Genomic DNA, 17,498 nt, shown 5'->3' with positions numbered 1-17,498 from the left:
GCAGTTGTGCGCATTTTCCGCGGTAACGCGATCGGAATTGAATATGCCCCTAAGAGTCCTAGAAGAACATAACTAAATGTGTGATCTGTTAATACGGGAAATTAATGACCATAAAAGTGATTGCGTATTATCCGCTTTTATTTTGCAGTCTACAAGTCACTTTCTTGTATTTTTGTTTTTTTTTTGAATGCGTTGCATGAGCGCCAATGGAAGCATAGCTTGGATGTCTGTTTGTGAATGTAAGCTAAAGAAACCCACTCTGTTCCCAATCAGAGGAACCTTATTTTATGCCCGTTACATAATTTATCCTATTAGAAATAACAGATTATGGGACTTTATTTTAAGTGTACTGGTTCACCTTAATGTTTTAAAAGATATTGAACATCTATATTCCATGTTCGCGTACTATGTCAGGCAGGGATTTCTGTGATCGTTTGAATGGAACCATGTAACTGTTAGTAGGAATATTGATTGGTAGTTTATGATTGGGATTCCCTTATTCTTTAATTTCTGCATACAGATTTAGTTAGAATCATTTTGGGCTAATCTTCAGAATCATAATTCAAATATGTTTTATATACTTATTTTCTGCAATGGATACAATGACAGTTTATTACTCTATGGACAAAAATTCAGTTCAGCATGTTGTCTCCAGAACTGTCACATCGTGCCAATGTTGAGGCTGAAATCTCTGATCTTACAGTAATGGCTGGTAATACGCACAGCTAGACAGTATGGTGATGTCTGGCACCACATTGAATCTCACATTATGTAAGAATCTATACTCCTTTATAAATGTTTTTATATCTTAGATGTTATGGCTTTATATAAATGATTGTCTTCTCTTCAACAGCTATATTGCAGTTTTTTATTTTGTGAATAGGCAGGTGTAGTATCTGTACAGGTGATCATTTTATTATTAATGGTGTATAATAAAAATATATTTTTTTAAGTTTTAAGACTAGAAGTATTCATCTGATTGTTTTAATTTAAAGTAAAACTACATCTCCATGATTGTATCACTTTATGTGTGTCTCCTATGAACTTTGGCTTCATACTAACACAGGGAGTGTCCATACAGAAGGGAGGAGCAGATACCTTTGAAGGCGAACTTTCTAAGATTCTGCCACCTGACATTTTTGCCCACAGTGCCAAGAGCACTTTAGTGGATTGCTGGAAACAGACTTCTGTATTTTGGGATTACTATTGATAATTTACAGCCTCTAAAAGCAGTCTTCATAGTGCTGATGGTGTTGCTGTCTATTGATTCACTATATAGGATATCTTGACTAAAGCTGCCTCTACAAGAGGGACCCACTGTGTAAACATAAGCGAGTTATTTCGATTTCCAGCTGCAGATTTTGTCATGTGACATTTTCAAATGCATTTTATATTGCAAAAGATTTTTATTGTTGGTCAATGAGTTTAATATTCAAATCCAGTTGATTAAAATTTTAGAGATTGTGTTTTACAAACTAGCCTTGTTCACAAATATAAGGGTTTAATTGATTACAAGGTCTATGAAGTTATTGACTGGAGTGGTCTAGCAGCCTCTGTTTTAACAATTGATTGGTGTTAATTTTTATTTCTAATTTACTCGAGCACCACAAATGCCTTTTTACTTTGTATACATTAAAGGGAAAAGGTTGCAATTAAGTTTTCTAAGTGGTCCACCCCCCTAGCCTGATTCCAACATTAAGACACAAAGGGGCATATTCAATTCTCGGCGGAAACGCTGAAAATCCCGCGGTCCGCGCGCTATTACCATTATTACGGTAATAGTGCGTGGGAAAAATGTTAATACGGTAATTTTCTCGCTGGATTTCAGCTCACAGCTACCTGGGCCACAAGCTGAAATCCAGCTAGCTATTACCGTATTAACGGTAATAGTTTTTCTGCGGCGCGGAAAACAAAGAATTGAATATGCCCCAAACAGTCCATTTACACAGCCTATACAGCTGGATAAGGGATGGCTGCATGATATGTTCATGTGCTCTATGGGCACAATGTAATTAGTGGGTAGGGCTTTATGTCGACAGACCTGTTACAGGGTAACAAAAAGAAAAGTGTTCAGATATAGATTTGTAAAGTAATTTATTGTTTAAACTACAGTTTGAGAAAAAACAAAAATACTCCTTTTACATGAAAGCCACAAGCAGAGCAATGATGCCCAGCTTCAGATAAAGCTTACTATAGAATGAACCTCAGATTAATGCACAGGCCCTTGGCTTTATTTAGACCTTAGTGGCAGATACGGAGCTAAGGTGCTTTCCCAGTTACAAGAAGCCCATCAGCTCAGGTTTAGTCACTCTGCAGCTGAGCAGTAACACTAGTGTTCTCATGTACAACAGTCTGCCCTACAATCCAGGAGTTACTGAGACCAGTTCCACCACTGGCAAAAACCCAGGGAAGAAAAATTAAAATCTTCAATCATAAATACTGCAGATAGTGATACAAAGCAATGTGTGCAGAGGACGAGGGGAAGTCAGAGGTTTAATTAGATTTGCTCTGCTCATTTTGTGTGGACCATAGAGGTACTAAACAGAAGTTTCTGCTGCTTTTTCTTCCTCTTCCCTCCTTTCTCACCTGAGGGGATATAAACAAAGTGAGGTACAGCAAGTAAATCCTACTTGAGAACAAATCCTGAAAGGATCTCCTTACCTGAAGGAGGAGCAGGAAGCGCAGTGTCCAGCTTTAGAAAGGCCACCTCCATGGCTTCACTGAAGGAGTTCTGGAAGCTCGGTACAGGGACCCTCTCAGAGCAGTCACTCTCACCATCGCTGTCTGCAGGCGCTGTTGTGCTCATAACTGGATTTTCTGGAGAACAAAATAATCAATAACTTGCCTGCCCGGGAGCAGAGGAACACAGATGGTGACAAATATTTACCTTTTTTGACTGTAGCCTTGGGCCATGATTCTGCCTTTGCTTTGCCAACCCTTAGCATCTACAAGACAAAAGTAAATAATGCTTTTATAACACCGGTTTAATATGGCCTAAAATGATAAATTGGCATAGTAAACGGCTTATTATAACATAGAAGCAAAAATGTTTACTTTGCATTCACTTCCTTAACAGGATTGGTGGTATAACCAATTAAACTAGCATCATTAGTTTGCAACAGTATGTATATAGACATGTAGTTTCTGTACCTGTAATGTACAGAAACTACACGTGTCATCTGTCACCTACACACAGTGGAGTCTTCTATTGTATGTGTAAACCAATAGTCAGTGTCACATTACCTAAAATTATAGTATTAAACATTTTAAATGTCAAATGTATCAGTACAAGTGTTTACAGCAGGGTTTCCCCAAACCCAGTCCACAGGACTCCCTAACAGTGCAGGTTTTCCGGATCACATGTGACATAATTAGGACCACCTGTGGAGCTGTTACAATGTGTCAGTAATGAATACACCTGTGCTCCAGCAAGGCGATATGGAAAACCTGCACTGTTAGGGAGCCCTGAGGACTGGGTTTGGGAAACCCTGGTTTACAGTATGAAATGTCCACATTTACTTTAATACACAAGTCATTATGTCTCCAACTTAATGACTGGTCCAAAATGTGTATTATATTTCAATATAAAAATGGATGTTCAGAACAATTGACTGCGGTGTTCTTTTCCATCACACTAGTGAAGTGATATGCTGCACTCATGAGTACTAGGCTCCAAGCCACAAAATAATTGCCTAAACCACGTGCAGACACTTCCTCTTAGTAAATCCACTATTCATGGTTTGATGCTAGATTACATGCTCTATTAGCATCACCACCATGGAGCAAATAGAGAATTAACTCACCTGAGCAAATGAAGGAAACTTGGCATCATCCTCAACTGGGGTGTCAATGGGGCTTTCTGCACCCTGACCAAGAATGGAGCCTACACAAAGTAAGAGTGACATTAAAGAGGAGGTTGCAGCATTACCCCAGTAGCTGCCACTATAAACAATACTCACCAGCCTGGGAAACTGGGCTGCAGCTCAGTGGAGAGGGCGATAAGCTTTGTGTATCTGCAGCAGACATCAAAGAAAGTGGACCAGGCAATGTGGGCTCTGTGGTGGAACTGACCGCAGGAAACTGCTGGAAGTTTTCCAGTGCAATATGCACTTCAGGATCTGTGGACGGTGTATAAATATGTATGGTAATATCAGTTGTCTGACAAGGATGACCTAAAGCAACGCTATCCACATATGTGCATGGACAGCTGCATTGTATACATGCATTCCCTTATATTATGGACTTGTGGTAAGGATTTAATAAGCTATTGTGAAATATAAAATATTTGTCTATTTTGCCAATATCAGGGAGACAGTTTTAATGTAATTGTTGACTTTGTAATGTACACCGTGAAGTGCTGATATTTCTGTATCTTTACCAGTGTGTGGAAGGAAGGAGGGGGCCGGGGGAAGTCTGATCTTACATTTTCCCTGCTTTTTGTTCTCTTCAATCTCAATCCTTTTCTCCCTGCGACGCTCATCTCGAGCCTTCCTCTGACGCAGCCTTTTTCTCTTCTCCACCTCATCTAAAAAGTTTACAGAAATACACAACAGTGAAAATTTGCAGTATTTGCCGTAAAAAGCATTTGGGTTTTTTTGGAGCACCTATCTACCACCCCCCCTTACCCCTTTCTCTCTCTTGTCTGTGTCTTTTCCCCAATGATTGTTCTTGTACACACTGAAAACTTTTATTGTTGCCCCATTATGTATGTTCTATATAAACTATTAATTGCCGTTGATTTTCTGCAAGGCATAAATATGTTAAAGCGCATTTCAGTTTTAGTCCAGTATATGCACATTGAGAATACACATCTAAGCCATTAAAAGCAAAAAAAACAAAAAAAAATAAACATTTATGGGCACTACAGAGAGAGAGGATTTTAAGGTCTGAACAAGAGCTAGTAGGACTGCATAATCTGCTTTTTAATGATAATTGGAGCTCAGGCAGGCAACAGTTCTTTATTTACCATTGTACATAATTGGGAGAAGTTGCTCTTGGAGGATGTTTTGGTACCACTTTATTCATGGCTGTGTTCTTAGGCAAAATTGTGAGCGAGCCCACTCCCTTGGCTGAGAAGCAACCTCACACATGAATGGTCTCAGGATGCTTTACTGTGGTCATGACACAGGACTGATGAAAGCGTGCTCACCTCTCCTTCTCCGGACAAGCGTTTTTCCATATGCCCCAAACAATCTGAATGGGGATTCATCAGAGAAAAGGACTTTACCCCAGTCCTCAGCAGTCCAATCCCTGTACCTTTTGCAGAATATCAGTCTGTCTCTGATGTTTTTCTTGGAGTGAAGTGGCTTCAGTGCTGGCCTTCACACCAGGCCATCCTCCAAAAGTCTTCGCCTCACTGAGTGCATCTGCACGCACACCTACCTGCTGCCATTCCTGAGCAAGCTCTGCACTGGTAGTGCCACAATCCCGCAGCTGAACCAACTTTAAGAGGCGGTCCTGGCGCTTGCTGGACGCTCTTGGGCACCCTGAAGCCTTCTTCACAACTATTTAATCTCTCTCCTTGAAGTTCTGGATAATTCCGATAAATGGTTGATTTAGGTGCAATCTTACTAGCAGCAACATCCTTGCCTGTGAAGCTTTTTTGTGCAAAGCAATGACGACTGTACGCGTTTCCTTGCAGATAATCATGGTTAACAGAGGAACAATTATTTCAAGCACCACCCTCCTTTTAAAGCTTCCAGTCTGTTATTCTTACTGAATCAGCATGACAGAGTGATCTCCAGCCTTGTCCTCATTAACAATCTCACCTGTGTTAACGAGAGGATCACTGACCTGATGTCAGCTGGTTCTTTTGTGACAGGGATGAAATGTTTTTGGGATAAAGTTCATTGTCATGGCAAAGAGGGACTTTGAAATTAATTGCAATTCATCTGCTCACTTTTCATGACATTCTGGAGTATATGCAAATTGCCATCATAAAAACTGAGGCAGCAGACTGTGAAAAATATTTGTGTCATTCTCAAAACCTTTGGCCATGACTGTACACATTTTAACCAAATTTAGTTAAATTGGCAACCTCATACAAACAAAATGCCACCTGACAGCACTGCATTTTTAAGGACTCAAACTTACCAGCAAAATATGCCAGAGTTTCCTGTGAAACAGCCGGGGGTCCAAGCGCCATCTCACAGATACTGAACTCGCAGGTAAGAGGCAGATGGCACAGGTAACGATGTCGTCTACGCACGTCCTGCAGTGCAGAGAAGGATTACTTGCTGGAATATTACATCATGCACCTGAGAAACTTTCGTTTTTGTCCTCAGTATAAATATCAACTCACCTCAGACACTGTGAAACCATCAATTTCTACCACAGAAGCAGTAATGGTTTCTGGACAGCGCTCAAGACTGCCATATTCATGGACCAAGCAGCGCACATTCACTGGATGGAGGTACACATGTTGCCCATCCACAGCTGAAAGCAGAAGAGACCGAGTTACACTCATTTACAGAAAATACAAGTAGTTCCATATTGACAAACCAGCAGACACCCACCTTGGTAGAAGTAGTAGTAGTGAGGGTTTGTAAGTGGCCCAGAAGGAACAGTTTCCTGTTGACTGTGTGACACACAGGAGGCAGCCTCTTCTGTTCCTAGATCATTGTCCTCAACAGATACAGGTTCCACAGTTGTGGGACTTAAGGCTGGGCCCAAATCTTCATCCGGCAGATCAATGACCACCTCATCAAAAGCGGAGAGGTACTGCACCACCTGTGAAGAGTTGACAAGTGTTGTAGTTAGCTGTATACCGATACACTACTCTAGCTTCAAACTAGTGATTTCATAGCAGTCATTTTCCTAAGCCACAAATTTGTGGAGGATTTATTTTAAACAGTGTTTTGTAGCAGACTTACAAAAGTCTGCTATTAAGATGCTGGCCAATATCATTAGGAATACAAAGTAATCAAAGCTACAAAATCATAGCTACAAAGAGTGACACTATCCTATTCACTGTGTTTTCTTTGCCTTTTAAAATAGATATCCAAAGCCAGAAAGCCATATGGCAAACCGCAAGTGTTTGATATGCAGTGTTACTTGCGTTTGGAGGGTCATTGACTCACTCCACTGACCTCAATTCATTTAGTTTTGGATTAAACATATTGAATGGAGCTGGCAACAAAGAACTGGAACAATGCCAACGCACAGAATCGATGTGTAATATTGACACCAACCTTATTGTCCAAGCCCGGTAACCTCTCTTCACACTTAGTATCCAACGTTAAAGCCTCCATAGAAACCGCAGTTGCTTCAACATCTTGTTGACGGGGCACCTGAAGGCTGTCCTGCCGATCCTGTTAATGTAGGAAATATGAAACTCCAGCAGCCTCCTTGCCTTTTAAACAATAAGTCTCACATTCTCATTTAGATAGTGTAGCAGGTTTGGTTCACATTGAAACAACCTTTCATTTTGTTATTTACAGTTTATATAAAACATAGTGTATTCCAAATTATGCGCCCAATTCAAACCTCTGATCAATCACAGAACATTTGGTAACTACAGCAGTAACCAATTTATTTCCCCACAGATCACTAGAGTCTTTATCTAGAATGCCAACCTTCAACTCCTGAATAGCTGCTTCTATGAAACAGGCCTCAGGCATTTCCCGCTCCACATTGTACTGCTCCAGTAGTGCTGCTTTCTCTTTAGCAATCACTTGTTTCAGGATCTGGTCTCTGGAAGCCAGAAGAAGCTTGGAAAACAGAGTATGTTCCTCATCTAAAAAAAAATAAAATAGTTTTGAGATGGGAACAACAGATACGCCCTATTCCACATCTGCATCAGCTCCCATCATGAGATGGTTTAGGTGGCATGAATACATCACAGATGGCCCTGGGGCACCTCAAGAGACTTCCGACTTCCCAGCAGCTCACTCTACAGCGGCCCTCATAGAATCCCCCCAGCCTGTCGAGCAGCTCCAACCCCCCCGATACCCCTTCCATGGTAGAAACATCTTCAGTAGGTCAAAATGAAGGTTGATATGTTTTGCTGTATCATTTTTTTGCTTTTACCACTAAATGTTAAATGTACATTGTTTATATAGTGTGCCTTATTTTAATCAAGTGATTCCTTTCCCCCTGTGGGGGGACCCCCTATGTGTTTTCCTTTGTTTGTATTCTTCTCTTCCCCTCTTTTTCTGTACCCCATATATCTTTGAAAATGTTCAATAAAAATATTGATGGAAAAAAAATTAATCATAAACCTATAAATGTCACAAATATGACATACCAACATTCCCTCTAAGGTTGGTGGTGGACCATTTTAATGGCGCCTATTAACAAATCCAAGAGATAAGTGCACTAGTCACCATTTGGCTAGCACTCGTAAGCCTGGATGACTGTTTCCTGCCACCACCTTCATATTGATTACAGAATCACTCAGGAGCACTGAGTGCTTGCTCATAGCTCCGGACTACAGAACATATACAGTCATGTGGAGACATTGGGAGAATCCAAAGGCACCCAATAACTGGTAGATTAAAGATATGGGAGAACAAACCAAGTACACAGACCGCACCTTGGGTCATGATCACTCATGTCTAGTAACAGACTGCCATATACATGTTACCCCTAATCAAGCCATGAAGGTGACAAATCAATGTCCTATGTTCTATTAGAAGTATTTTCTTTAGGATTACATTCTCTCACCTCCCAAGTGAATAGGCTCATCTAGCTTCATCCACTTAGATTTAGGCATAGCCACCAGCACACCCTTCTCTCTCCTCATTAGCTGCATTGTGATGGTATCACCCACAGCATACAGACATCTTTCTGTGGCAATAACACTGCAGATAAAAGGAAAACAGAACAAAACATGATGAGCTTTTAAAGATTAGCACTTAAGTCCTATATAGTAGGGTTTACATTGGTATTAAAAAAAATGCCTTTGACCATGTTTGAACTAGGTATATTAAGAGGGTCATCATCATCATATAGACAATGGTGGGTGCAGTTCCATTTGCTCTGTTGGTAAACTGATATCAACAGTCTAGAAAAATTACCATATGGACAGTTTGGTATAACTAGTATCCCCTAAATGTTACACTTGGGAGTATTCTTGTTCTCAAGAAGTCACAATATTTTTCAGTCTACATTTAGAGTAATGTGTATATAGTAATACCTTTTGAGGTCTTTTTTCATAATGGAGCTATAACAAATTGGACACCGACTCCAGTCCTTCTCACTTAGTGACAAGTAGTGCAAGATACAGGGCCAGCAATATATATGTCCACAGCGAGTGATCTTTGCAGCGACTGGAGGGTACAGACAGATGGGACAGGAGGGTACCTCATGACTGCAGATACGCTGTGAAAACAAAGGCAACAAATTATGAAAGATTCATCAGAAAGCCATAAATTACTACATGGCATTTGGGAGCAACAGAAAACTTACAATTGCAAAGAATCTAATAATCAAATCTCCAAAAACAGAGAACCCAATTTACCAGTAGGCTGAAGTAAGGCAGTGTTTTTACCCAAACAAATTAAAGACCTCAACAATGGTAAGAAAGGGAGTTAGTTAAACAATTCAGGTCAGGGAGTACTTTATGCTGATTGTTTTAACTAGAAAGACCAAACTAACTATTAACTTTTTCACCTTGAGTGGAAATATTCATCACAAGTTATGGTTACTCTTTTATTCACATTTTATACAAGTAAACCTGTAACTGTAGAATTCTAGAGAACCTAATTCCTCAAACACACTTTATATTACAAGTTGGAGCAGCTGTAATATCCATGAACTGCAATGAGACAGTGACTTGAACGTAAAGTGTAAAGTAAAATTCAGAAGCATTTTTTACATGTTTGGTGAAGCCAAACAGACTTGGGTAGTTATACTGCTATCTGTAAGCCATTTGCTAAAATGTGTTACCAATTATGCTAGTTCAAATATTCACCTAATGAGCTCCTCCTCCAGTTTTATTCTCACCTAAAAACCTCCACACTACACTGCCAGTTAGCCAGGAGTGCTGCTTGGTCACCATTTTAAAATGGTGCCTGAAAGGAGGTGTGGCCACCGAGACTAATCCTCATGCTTTATGCTTTGAGCTTCACGTTAGTCCAAACAACCAGACACCTCTGGCTTTCAACCAGGGCTGCAGAACAAACAGAGCCTCAGGAATATCGGCTGCATGGGGCAAGAACCAATACTCCACTGAAGGAAGCAGTAGGTAAGGAAGAGTCTGCCAAAAACGGGATTTATACTTACAATAAATCTTTTTTTCAGAGTCCATCTTGGGGACACTCCTTAACCATGGGGGTTGAGTCGGGGGGCGGAGTCTGGCACCCAAAGAGTTAACTTTTTTCAGCTGACAGCATATCACCCCCGCCAATTCCCACATACCTCAGTTTGATTACAAAAGCCATTAGGAAGATAGGCCAATCAACCAAGACACACCACTCAACAGAGGGGGGAGTGGAGACAAAACAACGAAAAGACGGGGGGGATCGGAGTGTCCCCCAGATGGACTCAGAGAAAAAGATTTATCGTAAGTATAAATTCCGTTTTCTCTTTCATCCATCTGGGGGACACTCCTTAACCATGGGGACTTACAAAAGCAATCCCTGTGAAGGGTGGGACCGCTCTGATCTCCTTGCACGCAGAACACTACGGCCAAGGGAGGCGTCCCCAGACGCAAATATATTAAATTGGTAGAATTTCGTAAAGGTATGGACCGAGGACCAGGTGGCTGCTCTGCACAGCTGGTCCGCCGTGGCTCCATTACGAGCCGCCCAAAACGCCCCAATCGACCGGGTAGAATGGGCAACAATATGTTTCGGCACAGGGAGATTAATACTTTGGACATAAGCCTCCCTGATAGTCAGGGTAAGCCATCTGGCAATAGTTTGCTTAGATGCTGGCCATCCCCGTTTGGAAAAGTCAAACAACACAAATAGAGACTCTGTCTTACGTATCTTTGCAGATCTCTTAACATATATACGCAATGGCCTCACTACGTCCAAATATTTATTTGTCTTTGTTCTTCTGTTTGGTTCTTGTCCAGCAACCACCAGCTGAGGACCTACCTCCTCTACTGGTGCCTCAAGCACGGGAATGCTTCTCTGGGATTGGACCCTGTCCAGGGTAAGGTCGCGAAAGATGTCACCATCTTTCCCAGCAGTTTCAAAGACCTGGCTACTGACAGCCTCTTGTCTGACAGGATCCTGCCTGTCCACTCCATCTAAGACCTCAACTTGTCCTGTGGAGACAACCTTCTGCTGCGTACCAAGTCACTCACTAGTCTCAAGAAACTCATTCTTAGACAAGAGATTCTCTGACCCTTTCAGACTCTAGAAGTTCGGTTATAGACTGAACAACTCGTCTAGCCTTAGCACCCTGAATGGGTGTGACTAAAACCTTTTCCCTTACTGGAAATTCTAAGCCTGTATAGCTTCGTCTGAACTAAGCAAATCGACAGCCCTGAGCTCTTTCTGATTTGACAGAAGCCAGCGAGGTAAATTTTTTCCAAAACCTGAGGTGAGCTGGTCCCATGAATTCTATCACGATATTCTGGACCTACTCGTCTACCGAGGACCCTGTCTGCTGCCAGGCAAACCCAAGCAGCCGTCCTCCCACCCCACCCTCTGGAACCAGAGGTGGGTGGTAGTCATGCCGCTGGTCTATCCGGCAGCTTGGCGGAAGAAGCTCTCCGCGCCACAGGGGCAAAGGATGACCTTCCCCTACGGGACTGTCTCCTGGATTCCACGGCCCCTGGATCGGTAGTCTGGCCTCTACCAGACCCGCCCCCGTAAGGAGGCTGTCTGAAAGAACTAAACCTAGGCCTAGCCCTAGGTCTTGGAGTATTTACAGGCAAGGACGTTTTTTTGCCCCCTGAAGCCTGTAAAATCCAAGAGTCTAATTCTGGACCAAATAACATCCCACCCGTATACGGGATAGATTCTAATAATCGTTTAGACTCTGAATCCGCATTCCAAGCCCTTAACCATAACGCCCTTCTAGCTACTACAGCTGTAGCTGAAATAGATGAAGCTATGGAGGCCGAATTATGGGCCGCTTCATATACATAGCCAGCTGCCTCCCTTAGCTGCATGGCCAGAGGCAGTAAATCTGAATCCTGCAAAGCCGACTCTAACTGCCCTGCCCAGACTTCCATGGCCCTAGCTACCCAGGTAGAGGACAATGCTGGCCTGAGGCCAATACCGGCGGCCGAGAAGATCGACTTCAACAGGGATTCTAATTTCTTGTCAGTCGCGTCCTGTAAGGTCGCTGACCCGGGTACAGGTAGTGTAGTCTGACGAACCAATCTCGCCACAGGTGTATCTACCTTTGCCACCTGTTCCCAACGGGTCATATCCTCCTCCTGAAGGGGATACAATATGCCAAACTTCCTTGGCATAGAGAACCTTTTATCTGGATATTTCCAAGAGGCCTCTACAATATCCCTCAACTCAACTGAGGGAGGGAACCTGACCACCTGCTTAGAAGCCTTCTTAAAGAGGGAGCGGTCCAAAGACTTCGTCTCCTCTACTTCTGCAAACCCCAGGGTCTGACGAACTGTGCTCTTACCAGATCGTCCATACCCTGGTGCCTAGAGTTTCCTTCTGACTCTATAATGGACACATCTCCTCTCTGTCAGCGGGGCCGCCTCCCCCGACAGGCGCTTCTTCCACGAGTCAGCTCCGTTTGCATGGAGCCTCTCGCCACTGTCAAAAGAAAAGGAAAAAAACCTATAACCAGTGAACCCTGTTCACTGTCTCTCTTGGAGCTCTTCAGGTGCAACCTTCTTCCAAGGGCACCCAATTCAAACTGAGGTTTGTGGGAATTGGCGGGGGTGATATGCTGTCAGCTGAAAAAAGTTAACTCTTTGGGTGCCAGACTCCTCCCCCCGACTCAACCCCCATGGTAAAGGAGTGTCCCCCAGATGGATGAAAGAGAAAATGCAGTTTTAAACCATCTGAAAAATCAAATCCCTGGTCTGTTAAATTATCTTACATTTCATTCAGTTTTCCATCTGTCGATTACTGAACCATTTGTAGATCCCTCTTACACTACACAATAAATCTATACATCAAAGTATGTGTGGGGTTTACTGACCACTTGCTCCACTAGATCCCAGCTGACAAGTGTGTCTGGATCAGTGAAATGTACACTGTAATCATGATCGTCCGACACCACAAACTGGCAACTAAAAAAAAAAAAAAAGTAAAAATTAGTATGTTATAATATATTGAATTATGATTTTTTTTTTTTTTTTTAAAGTTGCAAAATATTTTACCTTGAGATACATTGGGCAGGACCTTTATGACTTGCTCACCATTAGGTGGGGAGCACCCTGTGGGACCACAACCATTATCTGAAGCCAGCAGCTGGATTAGACCACTTATGAAAGAGCAACTTCTACAGTTTACAGATGAAAACAATCTGTAAATGCCAATTCATGCCATCATTCTATTTTACTGTCTTGACATGGATTGAGTTCTCCTGCTCCCATCACTGCTGTGCACAACTAGACCAGCTCCAGGTAAAAGTGGAGGCCCCATGGGTCCAAAAGTGAACAACCCCTTTAAAAATATCAGAAATCAAAGTTAACTGTCAGAATACATCCCGGTCTGTGCCAGACTCAGGAGACAACTCACTTGGCTTGCAAAAACAACTCCTTGTTAAATGGTTTGTGACCCCACTTGTTTCTTCTTCCCCAATTCCCGTGCCCATCTCTATGTGCCCCAGGATGACCACGTGGCTCATATGTAAAGTTCAATAGGTGGTTCAAGCTTATTTTCTTGGGTCCCGAATACTGAGCTGGACTGAACTCTGCCCGTTGAGTCTCTGCTACCTGCAAACAAGAAGCTGTATCAGTTGTGGGCACTGCCAACAAGTGCTTTGATCTCAATTTACATACAGTTTTAATAAAACACACATTTTTGGATCAAACACGTATGGCAAGAGTCATTCCTCACCTCTTCTCTTCTTCCATATGTGTACTGTTTGGCACCTCCTCTCTGAGGTGGAACCTTGTTAAAAGTTTTGCTTTTCTGTGGAGCGGAGCGCCGGGTCTGACCGGCAAAGCCCTCATTTTTAGGCTGAGAATTTTCACGTTTGCGGCTATAGCGTTGTTTTGAGCTACTGCCGCCTTTTCCATCTGAAATACAATTTTTTTTTTAAAAGGTCAAGAACATGTGCGTAATTTGCTCCCAAGTTCCCCCAAATAAACAAAGTTATGGGAGAACAAAATTTGGGTTGTTTTTTTGTTTGTTTGTTGTTTTTTTTTTAAATATGTTTTAGAGGATGACCTGCAATTTTAGCTATCTTGGTAAACAGTACAATTCTGCCATTCTGTTATCATAATACAGGGAAGGCAAAATATGTCATCTAAAAATCAACTATGCGTGTATTACAGCATGGCACTGCAACACAGATCATGGCAGCTCCTGTTTGGAGATTGTAGAACTACCAAAGCCATTAGGACATAGCACTTTTAGATGGAAAACCAAATGCTTCATTCAATTACAAGGCCTCATACCCACTGGCACTAATTTCATGCACTAATTACTAGCATGTTTAATATCGGTACAACAGGCCAGAAAAAAGACCCCATTGTTTCCAATGACACCATACCTACTTACATTTCTATTAGCATTTGCATTGTATTTTTCCAAACACATCTACCTCCATTTAATTTGTTTACCACAAGTTAAATACAATGAGGAAACACTTAGTGACCACCAACCTCAAAATGCTAGTAAAACCAATAGAAAGAGATGCATGTAAAACACGCCTGCCGTGTTTTCGCTCACTTTTTAATGCAAAGAGATTCCAATGGGTACAGGACTTAAGCATTACTATATTTCCCCATGTATAAGACACATCTTAATTTTGGCCCCTAAATTTGCAAAAAAAAAATATATTACAGTAGCTGGCAAAAATGCAATCGCCCCCTCTCCCCGTGCTACCACTGTACCTCTGTCCCCCTCCTCCGTGATCTCCGCTTGCGCTGTGCCTGGCCCCCTCCTCCGTGATCTCCGCTTGCGCTGTGCCTGGCCCCCTCCTCCGTGATCTCCGCTTGCGCTGTGCCTGGCCCCCTCCTCCGTGATCTCCGCTTGCGCTGTGCCTGGCCCCCTCCTCCGTGATCTCCGCTTGCGCTGTGCCTGGCCCCCTCCTCCGTGATCTCCGCTTGCGCTGTGCCTGGCCCCCTCCTCCGTGATCTCCGCTTGCGCTGTGCCTGGCCCCCTCCTCCGTGATCTCCGCTTGCGCTGTGCCTGGCCCCCTCCTCCGTGATCTCCGCTTGCGCTGTGCCTGGCCTCCTCCTCCGTGATCTCCGCTTGCGCTGTGCCTGGCCTCCTCCTCCGTGATCTCCGCTTGCGCTGTGCCTGGCCTCCTCCTCCGTGATCTCCGCTTGCGCTGTGCCTGGCCCCCTCCTCCGTGATCTCCGCTTGCGCTGTGCCCGGCCCCCTCCTCCGTGATCTCCGCTTGCGCTGTGCCTGGCCCCCTCCTCCGTGATCTCCGCTTGCGCTGTGCCTGGCCCCCTCCTCCGTGATCTCCGCTTGCGCTGTGCCTGGCCTCCTCCTCCGTGATCTCCGCTTGCGCTGTGCCTGGCCTCCTCCTCCGTGATCTCCGCTTGCGCTGTGCCTGGCCTCCTCCTCCGTGATCTCCGCTTGCGCTGTGCCCGGCCCCCTCCTCCGTGATCTCCGCTTGCGCTGTGCCTGGCCCCCTCCTCCGTGATTCCCGCTTGCGCTGTGCCTGGCCCGCTCCTCCGTGATCCCCGCTGCCACTGTAGCGCTGCTCCCCCCCCCCCTATGCATCCCCACTACCCCTGTATAAGACACACCCAGGTTTTAGACTCAATTTTGAGGAAAAAGGTGCATCTTATACATGGGGAAATACGGTACATCAAAAACATGGAGCCATGTAACAGATTACACAGGGCAATGACATTATCTGTCAAAGCATGACTGGGTGGAGTGTGGTTTAGGCAGACACTTCCATGTGAGCAAGATCAGATTAGAATATTAAAGCTTGTAAACAAAACAGCCTGAGTACACGCCATTTCCTTTTATGGGCTTTCTTGACAAACCAATTTACCATAATGTTAGGCTTTGCTATAATGCTAGTCAACACATACTTGAGAACTATTGTATAGTGATTTGTTAGTGACAAGTAATAAAAGGTGTAAGGTATGAAAGCAATGTTGGCAGATATGCAAGCTATTAATTTTTTGCTGTCAAAGGCAGCCTCAAACATTGTGCTTGATTTAGCATGAAATCAAGAGTATAATTAGCTCCTGAGGAATTCTTCAAGTACCGATAAATACTTAAGGAGCAGACCGTTTTCAAAAAGGGAATATCCCTAACCAGTATCACCATACCCACAAGTTAGCAAGAGAACACACAGACTGGTGCCATTTACAAACAGCTCAGCCACAGGAGAAAACAAATTTCAAGCTTTTTCCATAGCAAAAAAGCAGATTTTGTGATACTAAGTTATATATTATCTGATTTTGTTTAACAAACACTACTCTTACAAGACACCTTGCTTGGAACCCTATAATTTCAGTGGAAGTCCCTAGGAGTCTAAAAGGGAAAAGCTAAGAGAACCCACTACACCTTTAAGGATCAATATTTTAGTGTTATTGTTTATACAGCACCACCATATTACACTACAGATTTACAGAGAATATACAGTGCATGAGATGTACCACAGTGCTTCAACAAGCACTTTCATTGTCAGTAGGATAAAAGACAACAATGCAGATTCACCAAAGGAAACATCCACAACTGTGATCGGCCACATTGGATCACTGGCCGTATAGCTGTGTATAGGGGATGATACTACTACAGACAAGAGATGAAACTAAAGCATCCATCCAGATTAAAGGATAGTTTAAATATTATTTTGATTATTCCGCTTGTGTGTAATTAGGTGACTGCATGGAAAGCACCGCGGACCCCGGCCAGGGCGCACCACAAGCCTCGGCCGGGGCGCACAGCGGCCCCAGTGACAGGACTCAGACGGTCATTACCATTCTTGGGCTTAGAGTCCCCGGCAGGCCCCGTGGAGCCTGAGCGGTTCTGGGTTTTGCTGGTGTTGCTGGATCCGGGATCCATGTCTGCGGCGGAGCTCAGCGGCATAGACCGCGGGCAGAGCGGGGGGAGCACAGTGCTGGGGACGGCTTGGAGCCAGGCGCATGGCGTTCAGCAGCGACGCGTAACGGAGACAGGGCTTCATGGCGACATCTTGCTGTGTGACCAGGAGAGAAGAGAAATGACAAGGAGGCCGGAGAGAAAGACGGTGAATGTCGGGATCCGGGAGCGGTAGGCCCCACGGGAGACAGGCAGAGATCCGGGAGCGTCGGGCCCCACGGAGGTGGTGCGTGGATGTGGCTGGCCCCACGGGAGGGGACGGACCCAGGCGGGGGGAGTCCGGGGGGGACTCGCTCTGGTGGATGGATCGCTACTAATCTGCCCCCGGAGAGGAGCAGACAATCTGACCCACGTCTGTAATGGCGACTGACCGCCTGACGGTAC

At 43.8% G+C, this 17,498-nt stretch overlaps 1 protein-coding gene across 2 annotated transcripts; it reads right to left on the bottom strand.

The window, feature by feature from the left end:
- Window positions 1-2,077: 2,077 nt before the first annotated feature.
- Window positions 2,078-17,487, bottom strand: RNF10 (ring finger protein 10). Of its 2 annotated transcripts, XM_075215028.1 has the most exons (17): window positions 16,994-17,487; window positions 13,935-14,116; window positions 13,614-13,810; window positions 13,072-13,162; window positions 9,137-9,321; window positions 8,665-8,801; window positions 7,575-7,735; window positions 7,191-7,310; window positions 6,516-6,729; window positions 6,302-6,435; window positions 6,094-6,211; window positions 4,424-4,525; window positions 3,960-4,118; window positions 3,804-3,883; window positions 2,888-2,945; window positions 2,662-2,817; window positions 2,078-2,586 (listed from the first exon to the last, which is right to left on the bottom strand). In XM_075215028.1, exons 1-17 carry the CDS (start codon window positions 17,100-17,102, stop codon window positions 2,513-2,515), a joined length of 2,277 nt encoding a protein of 758 aa, XP_075071129.1. In that variant the 5' UTR covers window positions 17,103-17,487; the 3' UTR covers window positions 2,078-2,512. The 2 variants fall into 2 exon arrangements, with proteins under 2 accessions (XP_075071129.1, XP_075071139.1); XM_075215038.1 differs by lacking the exon at window positions 2,078-2,586 and having other exon boundaries at window positions 2,675-2,808; window positions 2,878-2,945.
- Window positions 17,488-17,498: the final 11 nt, after the last annotated feature.

This window comes from Mixophyes fleayi, chromosome 1 (genome assembly GCF_038048845.1).
Source record: "Mixophyes fleayi isolate aMixFle1 chromosome 1, aMixFle1.hap1, whole genome shotgun sequence".
NCBI lineage: Eukaryota > Metazoa > Chordata > Amphibia > Anura > Limnodynastidae > Mixophyes > Mixophyes fleayi.
This window is presented reverse-complemented; position numbering and strand designations above follow the sequence as displayed.